Genomic DNA, 13,468 nt, shown 5'->3' on the forward strand with positions numbered 1-13,468 from the left:
AGTGCAATGTTTAAGGAGTAAAAATGTTCACCTCTAATGCACTAGAAATAAGAGCTCTAGTATCCTAATCAGTCTTCCTGTCAAATATTCTTTACCAGACTTGAAGATAAAATGAGTAGATGAAAGAAAACCATCATTTTAACCTGTTAGAGCCCTTAATGGGTTCATTTTCCATCAACTGACAATGAAATAAGGCCTTTTTCTTTCGACCATCAGTCAACATCACTAGAGAATATGCTACATGCTTCATACAGAGGTAAGTCAAACTGAGAGCCATTTACTTCATCAGAACAACTTAGAAGTTGACAGTATTATATACTGTTAACAAAATTGTTATGATTCACACCCAGACAGAAGGAGAAATTACAGATGCTCACAGCTCAAAGGATTCTGTATATTTTTTAAAAAATGGGTGAGGGTTGCATGAATTTTCTACATGGATGTGGTTTGTACAAGTCTTTTCTCCTGCTGTCAATATATTGTTCAATAAGACTGAAGTCTGTGGAGGGGAAATGGTTCCTTATATGGAAAGTAACCAGAATAATGCTGTGTTTGGTAGAATTAACTTTTGACAGCTGTCTGAGTGTTATTGTCCAATACACCCTGCTTCTGAGATACACACCCTGTACCTTTCCATTTGAGATTGTTTTGTGTTTGCAGCATCACAGCTCCCATCCTTTGCCCTTTCTTCAGAGACAAAGTTATACAGCGATTAGGCCTTGGTTCTGGTCCAGCCACCTTCCAGGATTTTGCTGTTGAGAGTTGCTAGAAAACATCATTGTGCGTGCAGTTAAAAAAAAACTAATCTTTTAAGTCTGGTGGATTAATCCTCTTAACCACATAGTCCAAAAATGCATCCAAAAATAAAGAATAAAATCTCCTAAATCCCAAAATAGGCATCTTTGGAATCAGTAGTGCAAAGTAGTTTTGCTGATTTATTTTATCCCACTGTAGTCATAGATCTTTATCTTCAAGTCTTTCCTAAAATAGTTGACCTGCAAAGAAGAAACATAGTTGAAAGAAAGAAAGAAAGAAAGAAAGAAAGAAAGAAAGAAAGAAAGAAAGAAAGAAAGAAAGAAAGAAAGAAAGAAAGAAAGAAAGAAAGAAAGAAAGAAAGAAAGAAAGAAAGAAAGAAAGAAAGAAAGAAAGAAAGAAAGAAAGAAAGGGTAGCATAGAATTATTCAAAATTAGTCTGGCTGCATTTCTCTATATTGCATTGAAGCTGACTATGCTCTATGCTTTGGGGCAGTAATAAGACCAAAGAAGAAACTCAGGCAAAAGTTTTTTAAAAGAGTGTGACCTCACCTTTAGAAGAAAGCCAAGGGAGGATGACACACTGGGGAAACTAAGCTTCACAGGGGTTAGGATAAAAACATGCTCAACTGGCAAAGTTTTTAAATAAAATCTGGCACTATTGTTATTTTTTTCTAACATCCATTTGTTTGAGAAAATCACACATCTGAGTATCCCTTCTGAAGCTGCAGTTACATGCATTTTCTAGCCATTAATACAGATGCATCTTAAAAACATCTATAGACAAGGTGGCAATCATTAATACTGGTAGTGGTTTCCACCTGCATTATAACTTATATTTATGCTTTCAGTATAACCACCACTTTATTTAAAGGTAGTAAGTATCAATCTTTCATCATCACATTAATTCTTGTATAAGTTCAATATCATTACAAGAAAAACTGCTTTATAGCAAAACATCCCACACTTGCGTTAAACCAAGTTCTTTATAGAAACCTATGTCTCTATGAGGGGTTGGGATGAGTACCAATCAATCCTGCACTATCTTGTATCTAGACAACTACTTTTGATTTCCATGGGTCCTCTCACATGTTTGTGTGATGGTACCCTAGCAACTCCAGTGATCCAACCAAGATACTACTATAATTACTGGCATTACTATGGTTATACAGTTAACACAAAAATTCCCTAGTGTGTCAGAGGAGGGCCCAACTGTGTACAGAATCATTAATTTCAAGCAAATATATGACATTAGTGCTACTACCTTGAACATAATATGTAGGAAACACATCAAACAGTGGTATCTAAAGAAGGGAGCTCTGACTCTCAAAAGCTCATACCCTGAAAATCTCGTTGGTCTCTAAGGCACCACTGAACTCAAATCCTACTATTCTACTTGCACACCAACATGGCTACCCACCTAAAACATCCAAAAGTATGTTTTGGATGTTCTCTCTCTGCTACTTCTCTAATCCAACCATCCATTCTTGAAGTAATTTTTCTGGTTTTAAAAAAACTATAAAGTAATGTTTGTATGGAACATACTATTTTTTTCTTAAACTTTCATTTAGCATTCAGCTAAATTTGTGGTTGCTATGGGAGACAAAGGAAATGTCCAATCATTTATACCCAATCACACCAAACTTTCCATGATGGGAACCTCTGGCTCAACAAAAATGAACTCATACCTCAGTGCTTTCCACCTTTCTTTTTCCGTTTGATTTTCTGGACTTTCGCTTTCATAGGAAGCCAGATACAAACCTAAAGAGGGAGCAGGGCAAGATTGGTTATGACACCATTTGCCCAGATGGCACTCTAAACAATCAAGAACATAGCTACACAATTCTGTGCATATTTACATGGTACAAACCCTACTGAACTCAGTGGAAATTACTTCTGAGTAAAAATGCAAATGTGCACAACTATAATTTAAGCTTGTTTCATGCTAGCATTTTACCAAGTGATGTATTTTTAAGTGAAGATTGAACTGGCAAATCTTCTTTCTTTGAATTAAGAAATCAATTTAAATTCTGCTATGCTGGCACAAGGAAAGCAGCTCACGCTAAGGACAAACTGATCCTGTAATGCCTACGTGCAGTGTACAGATCAACAACACAGTGCAAGGAATATTTTGAGAGAAGACGGTGGAGGCAGATTGGGGTCGACCGTCTGTGACCCCTAGTGCTTTTAGCCTATCAGCTGCAGAAGCAATCCTGTCCTCTTATACTGGCAAAATTATTTTAGCAACAGGAAAGGAAGGGGTTTCACGTGGCAAGGGAAGCAAAGTCCACCAGCTCTGCCTCTCACAGGATATTTCTGCAATTCAGGCAGAGGCTTGTGCCATAACATCCAGGGAAGCCACTTCAATACAATATTTTGGACCACATCTTTTCCCTTAGGAACTCTCTATTTATTATTATTAGGCATAACAAGATGTTCCCAACAAATGCTCCCAATGCTTTTGAGATTTCACTTTGAAACAAAAGAAGAATCAAAGAAGAAACACGAAGAAACAAAGGTATATGTGGAGGAAGCAGGCTTCTGATTGCAAAGCTAACGTGGATACAGATGCCCATCAGAATGGGTGCATCCAGACTTTAATTTTCTTGCAAGTTTCACTGAATTGGCTGGATGAACTTTGTGTAAATAAAGAAGTGCACGCCCTTTTGGGAACATTAGTTGCTGTGTGTGCTCTGTATCCTGATTGAGATACACTGTCACAAGTAAAGAATTCTCATCAAGATGATTTGCATATGGTGTACATGCTTTTTCCTACAAATAAGTGAAATCATGCCTGAAGAAATCCCAGACTGAGGAAAGGAACTGGGATCATTTGGAGAGCAGGAACAGATTACTTCAACTACCTATTCATATCTGGAATACTGAGGTCCCTTTCATATAGGTTCTTTAATCCACTTAGGACTTTTCCAGAAGACACTGAGCACTGGCAGAGTTTCTCTCTCTGTCTCCTTCTTATAATGCTTACATTATTTTCACTTTTTGACAGTTGTTCCTTATGGGAATCGAAAGTAATTTTCTTTGCTACTTTCAGTTCATGTGTGGCAAATTAAGTCCCAGCTGTATAATATGATTAATATGGAAGAGGTTTAAAGGGTGATATTTAAAAGTGAAAAGTTCAGAAACAAATCAAAAGTCAGCCAAGGTTATGTACATGTGCAGGCAAAGCCAACAAATTCAACCCTAATCTGTGACATGATGATAATGGGATGTGACTGCATTAACCCATTATGCAATAGCAGGGAGTAACATGTTAGATTGGATGGGTAGGAAGAGAGGCAGACAGAAATTAATCTGCAAATAGGAATGATAAATTGCTTGATGAAAGGACTACTGTGAAAGCTTTCCACCCCCCTCTAAGAACATTTTAAAAGGTAAATCTCCCTCTGGTGGGAGCTGGGCTCTGCCTTCCTTGCCTGCAGCCATCACAAACTTCACTTAAAGAAAGATGGTCTTGTTGACTTACAGGGAATAGTAGCTCAGCTCAGAATGCTTTCAGCTAGAGCATGATTGACATTCATGACAGCATCTCATAGTATAGCTATAAGGCCTATTCCTTTGTGGGTACCAGAGAGATGATTTGCTACAAGCAAGGTGCCTGGTTGAAAACTTATGGGAAAAGACAAAGGCCCAGAGAATAATTTTTAAGCAGTCTGTAGACAACAGATCTGTAGGAAGACATATTCTGAAAATTACAGTTTATCAAGTGTGATGGTGCAATATTAATGTGTATCACCATAGACTGCTAAACATAAATTGGAATATCTTACCATCCTCAGTAAAGATGGGTGCTGTATGTAAATAGTGGATGATGTTGTCGTCTTGTTCAAATGGACATTCTACTTGTTTCCATGTTATAAATTCTCCTACTTGTTTAGCCAGTTCCAGGAATTTCTGTAAAGAAATTTTAAAATGTGGGTACAGAGACACTGTATATCCTTAAAATTATTACTAAGGCTCATATAACTGCTAAGCAGTGAATGCGTTTCATACCTATGTACATATAAGGACACCTGAGTGTGGATGCCCACTCTGCTATGAAGCTAACTGGGCAGCCTTGAGCTGTCATTCTCTCAGCCTAATCTACAGTAAAATGAGGAGAAAATATTATGTATGCTTCCTTAAGATTCTTATTTATTTACCTTATTGTTCCTAACTCCCACCTTTTTCACTGAGACTCAAGGCAGATTGCATAGTGTAAATCAATGTAAGCAATAGGATGAAACATCTAATAAGGAATGTATTATGTCTAGGATTACGGGAATCTGAAACAAACCATGAAGTATTAGAAAAGATATGTTAAACCAGGAATCCCCTATGTGGCTCTTTTTTTGATACCTGCCAAATGTTTTTAGAAAGTGGACATGGCCAGATGGGACTTTTTCAGTATTTGGTGTCTGTGGTATATAATGCAGATAGTGGTTTTATATAATGTACTTTATCTGGACAAAAAGCAGAGTGTTATTCAAAAAACACAGCGGGACTTGATTCTGACTCAACATGATTGGGCTGCACAGCTAAAATTCTTGATGCACTGATCAGGATCTTCTGTTGAAGTAATCAGATCTTCCCAATTTTAATGTATCTTTATAATTAAGATGAAAGTTGATAATAACAACAGTACATCAAATTGTGTTCACTTTTCAAAAATCATTCATGTTTCCATCAGATCTGGTCAGAATCTCTCTTAATGTATACATGTGCAAGGAGCTCTCACCAGCCTTTCAGCACCATCAAGTAATAATGCAGGTTAGAAATGGCTGGTCTCATGAAAGGACTCATGTAAAGAGATAACCAGGAGAAGCGTTCCCCCTTTCCCTTTTGTATAAATATATTAGATGCCTGCAGGTTAGGGTTTCTTAGCTTGTTCAGTATGTATTTTTACTTTGTGTATAGCCAAGAAAATATTTTAAAACAATATTTTAATTTTAAAAGGCATCCTGTTAAATAGAGCTTATGCTTCAAGCACTGATGACCTACTATCAGAGTTATCCATAACCTCACTCTCTGACATTTTGTAATTGGCTCCGCCTCCTGTGGCAGCCAGTTTTGTGGCTGGCTGCAGCTTCCAAGGCAGCCATTTGGTGGCTACACCTACTGTGTCAAAGTTCCAAAGGTGCCTGCTGGCTGCTAAACATATCTCCCTTCCTACCTCTTCCTCCTATATATATGAGTCAGGGAGAATGGCTATTTTTGGTACTTCTTTTCCTGGGCTTCAGTGACACAAAGAAAGAAAATGAAGACAGGATAGGCTATATTAGTTCACATCTTGACAAGGGTTGCCAGAGCCCTGGTAGGGATGAGGGATCCTCTGATGACAGTCTCTACCCTGCACCACCTCTCACATGGTCAGTGGAGGGGAAAGGTTCAGGAATGGGACTGCAGAATGGCAATGCATACTCCTGCGCATTCCAGAATGCTCCCATGTCATGCTGGGAATGATGTCATTCCTGGCACAGCACGGAAGCAATGGGTCATGCCAGGGGCCAATTCAGTAAAATTCACCCAACATTTTGTGATTGGAGCTGATTTTACTGTATTTCCCCCCCACCCCCGGCCACAACCTGTTGCTGTTTTGCATCATGTCAGGAACAACATCATTCCCCATGTGACATGGGAGTGTTTTAGGGTTTGGTTGTGGGCAGGGACAGGGGAAGGAAGGAAGTTGTTCTAATTGCAGCTAGAGAAAGAAGGAATGGGATTGACTAAAACTGTGCCTTTGTTGGAAACAATGTTGCCTTGTTATTGTTAAGTCTAGCATTAAGGACACTACACATCTTATAATAAAATTCTCTGTCTTAGATCTGAAAGTGTTCTGCTCATGGAATTTTCCCTTCTAGTCACAGAAGGTATCCATCCATCCAGCTTCATGAGTGGAAAGAAGGAGATTTCTGGTTCCAGCCTCATGGTTTGGATTCAAAGCCCTGGGCCTCAGAAACATAACGCACACACTGTGCGTGACATTCAGACTTCGATTGTATAAGGATGTTACTTTACTAAAGTAATGAAGTGTCTAATATATAAACACATCTTTGAATTTAAAATACATCAGTTTGAGTTTTGATGTGTATATCAGAGCAATAGAAACCAGCAATTTTCTCCCCTGACTGCATCCACTTGTGCCTTGTTGAATCCTGCCTACTCTAGAAAGTCCATATAATCTCCAGGACCTGGCTTCTGTGGAAGGAAGAATGACTATAAATTTGCATATATTGTTCCACAAATGATCTTGGGAAACTAAAAATCTAAGCTGATCTTTTCAAATGGTATTTTTAATGAGAAGTTATATTGCTATTTGACTTTTGAGGCAACTGCAGCCCTTTTGAGAGTCTGTAGGCTTTGTTGCCTCAACTAAAATGTAAACACCAGCACTCAAACAGAGTAATACTCTATGAACTTGATGCTGATATTCGCTTTGCTTACTTCAAAGTTGACATGTCCATTTGGCAGGCGGTTAGCACATCCTTCATTCAAAAAATAAATGTCTTTGATCAGTAGGCTGAAGAACGGGATCACAATCTGTAAAGGGAATGACATAACTATTATCTTTGCAGTTCTGTTTTTTTCTGCATGAAAGAACAACCCATTCAAAAGAAGAAAAGAGAGATTAACTTTCAGCACAATACTCTAATGAAGCAATACTAATACTGGCTAGGTCTAGAAGAGATAGGATACAAAAGATAACTTTAAAAACCCATAGAATAGCTGCAGCACACTGAACAAATTTTCTCTGAATATCATGGCAAAATAATGAAATGTATTCTGAAGTTTTTGTTGATTACCTATTAATATTTTAATAGCATTAATTTTTAAGCAAACAGAAGATCTTTTTGCAATAAGAACATTTAATAAGCATAATGATTAACTTTCCATGGACTAGAAAAAGATATGAAAGAGCCAAAGAATTCAATGACATTATAGGATGCTATAGATATGGCTAAGGGAACATTAACAAACTCAAACAAGCAACATACGGCATAATCAGCTATTGTGACTGAACACTGCAAAGGCTCCAACAGAGAGGAGACATTCCAGTGAAGCAAATAAAAGAGTATGATTTATGTTGCAGAGCTGGCATCTAGGCAGTGGGTGTACCCTCCAAAGCATGGTGTACACTCCACAGACATCCAGTGAATCAAAATGGGTTTACACTGAGGCTGTATCAAGATAAATCATGGTTAGATTAAATTCTAGTCAGCAACACAGACCTCTGCTTTCAAGATGGCACCTTTGCAACATTGCTGTCATGAGGCAACACTATCAGGGGGCACGTACCATCTTAGGAGAGGCGGTATCTTCTTTCCTCCCTTCCACAGGAAGGACTGCCTCTAGGTAGTACTTGGTCCCTGGTGATACAGAGTGACGATGTAATGCAAGGAAATCACACATTTTCAAGGGGTGAGGATTGACTGTTGACACCTGCCCCCACACCTCTATACAGCCTCCAGTAAGAAACAGTAATATTACTACAACTCTACACCAGTGTTGTGTAGTGGTTAGAGTGCTAGACTAGGATCTGGGATGCTCTGGTTCTAATACCCACTCTGCCACAGAAGCTCACTGGGTGACCTTCAATCAGTCACACCCCCTCAGCCCAACCTACGTCTCTGGGTTGCTGTGAGGATAAACTGAGGAGAAAATAATGATGTGAGCCACTTTGGGTCCCCATTAGGGAGAAAAGTGATGTACCAATAAAGAAAATAAACAAACAACCTTGAGGAGGGGGGAGAAAGCCTGGATTTTAGGGTGGCATTTGACACACAGCAGAGAAAAGCACAAGGGATGTAAGAATTTGGTGTGTCTGTATCTGGAAGGGTGGCAGCATTTTAAAATGCACACAGCAGTAGGCTCTGGAGATTGTATACATCTTCCATTCCCTTTGTACTGTACAGATTCAGTACATTCCAGTGAGCTACTGTGTGTGGCTTGGCTGCAAGCTCTAAGCATCAACGTGTTGTCTAAGATTAGCTTGTTCCTTTCCTTTTTCCATCTTCATGTACAGCTGAAAAGAAAGTTTCCTAGACAGAGGAAGAATAAGATTGCAAAACTGAAGGAAGTTGAAAGGCCACAATAGCCGTATATGGATACAACTTTCCTCCTTCTGAACAGGAGAGCCCTTTGGAGAAGACTCCAGAAAACAGCTGCTATGAATGCTGTGCTGAGTTTATTTTTTTTTAAAAGACCAAGCAACATGTTCCATGTGCTCATTTGCTCTGATTCATATTCCACTTTTCTCAAACAACCTTCAAACTATGTCTCCTCAGATGATTTTTTCCCCTCATGTCTTCTCTATGGGATCTTGTTTCCTTATTCAGTTATTTATTTCTGATCTCTCTCTCTCTCTCTCTCTCTCTCTCTCTCTCTCTCTGAGAGCCAAGCTACAAGTGACGCCTGACACAGGTTGGAAACTTGTCAGCTTCCCTCAAGTTTTGATGGGAAATGTAGGCGTCCTGGTCTTGCAGCTGTAATGGAGAGCCAAGCTGTAAAACCAGGATGCCTACATTTCCCATCAAAACTTGAGGGAAGCTGACCAGTGTCCAACCTCTGTAAGGCGTCACTTGTAGCTTGGCTCTCAGCTCCAGGTTAGGTTTCTCCTTCGGTTTCTGGTTGAGATATAGTTCAACCAGATTTCTGTGCTGGTTGCTATTACCGAAAAGTCCTGAGAATAGAACAGTCCAGGACTGTATTCTGAATTCTAATGTCATGCAAAAAGGGTTTACTCAAGAATTAGTTGGAAGTTACAAAATATATTTATTGGTTTGGATCTAAATCACTGTGAACAGGGGTCATTTAGTAGAAAATGAGCTGGAGGAACTCATAGCATAACTCATTCGCATATGCCACGCCCCCTGACAGCGCTGGAAATATGTCATTAGCATAACTGATTTGCATATGTCACACCCCCTGACATCACCTATCCTGGCTGTTTTGGACCCAATCCTGGCCATTCAGGCCTGAAATTGGGTCCAAAATGGCAAAAAGGGGCTGAAAATGGCCCAAAATGGGCCCAAAATGGTTAGGATCGGGATGCTGCTGAGCGGGAGAGTGATCTACCAACCGTCAGAGGCCCGATCCAGGCCGTTTCAGCCTTAATCCAGGCCGAAACAGGCCCAAAATGGCCGAGAGTTGGGTGGGCGGGGCCACCCTGAAATGTGACCTCTTTGGGGAACTACCAGAACTGCATTCCTGCATGTTCCCCCTACAAATGAGGCCTGACTGTGAAGAGATTGTAGTTCATGGAAAGAACCTTTGCAAATTCCCCTTTCCCACTGCAGCCCCCTTCAGTCTCCAAAAATCATTCCTGAAGGTCAGGCAAGAATTTCTGCCAGCTCCCCCTTCCTGTTGAACCCTCAACAATGCAGCCTACACTGTCTCAGGGGTTCCTGTGACCTTTACCAATACCTTTTGAAGAGGGCAGAGAATGCAATGAGAAGAGCAGATTGGCAAAGGTTCCTTCTGCTAAGCTTGTTTGTTTGTTTATAGTCCACCTTTCTCACCAAGACTCAAAGTGGATTACAAAATCTAGGTTAATACGATCATTGACTGGAACACTCAATAAATAGTACGAAAGCTTATGGAAAGCAGAAACCAAATACAAACGTAAATTCGAATACAGAGCTGAAACAGTGCTGAAACAAAACCCAAGCAATTTGACATGACATTAAGTGACGTGGAAACTAACCAGTAGGAACATCTCTATACCAACAGAGAGTAGTACCCAGTTGTATAGTCTACAGTCCCTTTAATCACAAGAATCTCTCTGAGCCATTTCCTCACAGCACAGCCCTATTACCTGTGTAAACAAGCTTTCTTGAGTAATTCAGTTTCGCATATTTTGCGGAAAGCCAGGAGTGGAAATTTTTCTGACATCTTCAGGCAGCCTCTCCACATGATGGGGCCATCACAGAGAAAGATCATGTACAAACAGCTTTTAATGTTGCCCATTTGCAGGGTAGAACCTGCAGAAGGCCCCATTCAGATGAGTGAAGCCGCCATGGTGGAGCAGCTTCAGTAGATATGAGGGATCAAAACCATGAGGGCTTTGTATGTGATAGTCAACATCCTGAATTGAGCCCAGTAACTGATGGGCAGCCAATGGAATGACTGCAGAATGGGAATAGCTCCTCAAGCTGTGGCATTCTGCACCAACTGGAGTTTCTAGGTTGACCTTGAGGGGAGACTTATACAGAGTGCATGATAGTAGTCTAGTCTGGATGGTACCATGGCATGGATCCAAGTGGCCAGGTCAGCCATGTTAAGATAGGAGGCCATCTTCCATGCTAGACTAAGTTGGAATAAGGCCTTTTTTGCAGCTGCATTAACTTGATTCTCCAGCAGCAGTGATGGGTCCAGAATAATCCCTAGGCTGTTAATCAAAACTGTAGAGGAGTTAGCCATGTTAGTCTGTAGTAGCAAAATCAAAAAGAGTCCAGTAGCACCTTTAAGACTAACCAACTTTATTGTAGCATAAGCTTTTGAGAATCACAGTTCTCTTCATCAGATGCATGGAGGACAAGAAGAAACTAGTCAGATATATAGGTGGAGAGGGGAGGGAGGAGTAGATGCAAACAGTAGCTTCTGATATGGAAATCAGTTTGCTTCTGTTAAGGAAGTCAGTTACTTCTGATAATGAAATAACCATTCATAATCTCTATTCAATCCCAGCCTGAATGAGTCAAATTTACAAATGAATTCCAATTCAGCAGCTTCCCGTTGGATTTTGTTTTTGAAAGGTTACTGTAGTTCAACAGAAACCTTGGGTTTAGTTTCAGTTTGTTCACTTTCAGCCTTGTGGCCACAGCTGTCAGGCAGTGACTCAGTACCTCTATTGCATCACCAGGGGATTTGGGTAGCAAGATACAGAGCCGGGCATCACTCACATATTGATGACATCCAATTCCAAACCTATAGTTTCTCCTAAAGGCTTTACATAGAGGTTGAATAACATGAGGGATAAGATTGTGCCCAAATGATAATTCCCATACTGAAGATAGGTGGTCACCAACAACAACCCTTTGAGTCCATTCCCTGAGGAATTGTTTAAATCATTCCAAGGCACATCGCCTGATACCTACTTCTACCTCCAAACACCTCAAAAGGATAGCATGGTCTACTGTATCAAAAGCTGGAGATAGATCCAGGAGGAGCAACAAAGATGCATGGTCTTTGTTTATAGTCAAACAAGAGGTAATCAGCTAAAGCTATCACAGCCCTCTCCATCCCATAGCCTGGCCTGAAGCCAGCCTGAAAAAGGTCCAGAGCATAAGGAATACCTGGAGTTGGTCTCTCAGTAACTTTTCCCAGAAAGGATAGGTTAGAAACTGGAGATAATCGGCCACATCATCTTTCTATAGATGGATTTTTAAGTAGCAGGTGGATAACTGCATCTTTGAGTGGCCACGGGAAGGCACTTTAAGTTAGTGACTGATATATGATACAAGAGCAAATTTATGCGGTGTTTACATGATTTTAGCAGCCAAGATGGGCAAGGATCCAGAGCATAAATAGTGGCCTTCAGATGCCAGGATTCTGTCAATATCCATCACTGTAACTGGTTCAAAACTGTCTACAGACAGACCAGATGATGAATTAAGCATTTTTCCACCTTACAGCAGGCATCTAGGTCAGAGTACAAGCATAAACTTTGCGAAGGTGTTGCAGCTAATTGTCTGTTCTTGAGCCAGTAAAGGTTCAGATTTAGGGGCCACAAGATGTTATGATGCTTTAAACAACTGGGATGGGTGTGAGCCAGCTAGCTGATGCAAGTGTTTCAGAGAAATAATGTTTCTTTGCTGCTATCCCTGCTGCTTCATAGTTCTTCGAATGGGCTTTGTAGCACACTTTATCAGATTCAGAATGAGTTTTCTATCGGTGACTTTCTAGACATCTTCCAGTCCTCTTCAGATCATCTGGCTCTGTGGTAAACCACAGGGTTGGCTTATGTCTCAACAGTGGGAGAAGTCAATGGGGAGAAATCTTATCAATGGCTTCAATGAGCTTCATGTTCCAAGCTTTCCACTGCAGCCTCAACAGAGCATGTGTTTGGAATCCTAAAATCCTCAGAGCATTTTGGAATCCAAAAAGATCCATGAGCCTCTGCAGGTGGACCATTTTAATGGGTTCCTCCCCTCCCCTTTTTGTGGGGCATTGGGGTCATATTACATCCTTGCCTTCAGTAGATAATGATCAGACCATAGTTCAAGCCAAATCTGCAATCCCAAGAGAAAGTTTCTCCTCAAGGGCTCAGTGCAAAAGATTGTCCAATTAATCAATGAGTAATTAAACTGTGAAATTCACTACTAAAGGATGTAGCGATGGGGACTAGCATAAATGGCTTTAAAGAGGTAGTAAGCCTCTGAATACCAGTGCTAGGATGCCACATCAGTAAAAAGCCTTGATTTCTATGCCATATATGGTGGCCCTCCAGGGCAACTGGTTGACAACTGTGTGAAACTAGATGGACTTTTGGTCTGATTCAGCCAAGCTTTTCTAATTTTATAGTAGTTGTAGAATGTTAGAAGCCATTCAGACATATAATCCCAGTGCCTGGAACATGCATTTTCAGTCCAAAAAACAAATACCTCAGAATTTTGCAAATGGGTTCAAATAGCTTCCTCCATGCTTCAGAATCTCTGCCCCCCACCTGCCCCAAGCTGCATTAAGAAGACCTGATTTCCTGGTCCCACAATGAAGCTTC

General features: G+C 40.3%; 1 protein-coding gene across 2 annotated transcripts in view; it reads right to left on the minus strand.

Annotated features, from left to right (window-relative positions):
- Positions 1-431: 431 nt before the first annotated feature.
- Positions 432-13,468, minus strand: part of RASGEF1C (RasGEF domain family member 1C) — a 70,529-nt gene continuing 57,492 nt past the window's right edge. For both annotated transcript variants that reach the window (XM_054977400.1, XM_054977399.1), the window contains 4 exons: positions 7,195-7,290; positions 4,542-4,665; positions 2,442-2,514; positions 432-995 (listed from right to left, as the gene is read on the minus strand). In XM_054977400.1, coding sequence (XP_054833375.1) covers positions 971-995; positions 2,442-2,514; positions 4,542-4,665; positions 7,195-7,290 — 318 coding nt within the window. In that variant the 3' untranslated portion in view covers positions 432-970. The remainder of the gene's footprint in view (positions 996-2,441; positions 2,515-4,541; positions 4,666-7,194; positions 7,291-13,468) is intronic.

This window comes from Eublepharis macularius, chromosome 4 (genome assembly GCF_028583425.1).
Source record: "Eublepharis macularius isolate TG4126 chromosome 4, MPM_Emac_v1.0, whole genome shotgun sequence".
Lineage (NCBI taxonomy): Eukaryota > Metazoa > Chordata > Lepidosauria > Squamata > Eublepharidae > Eublepharis > Eublepharis macularius.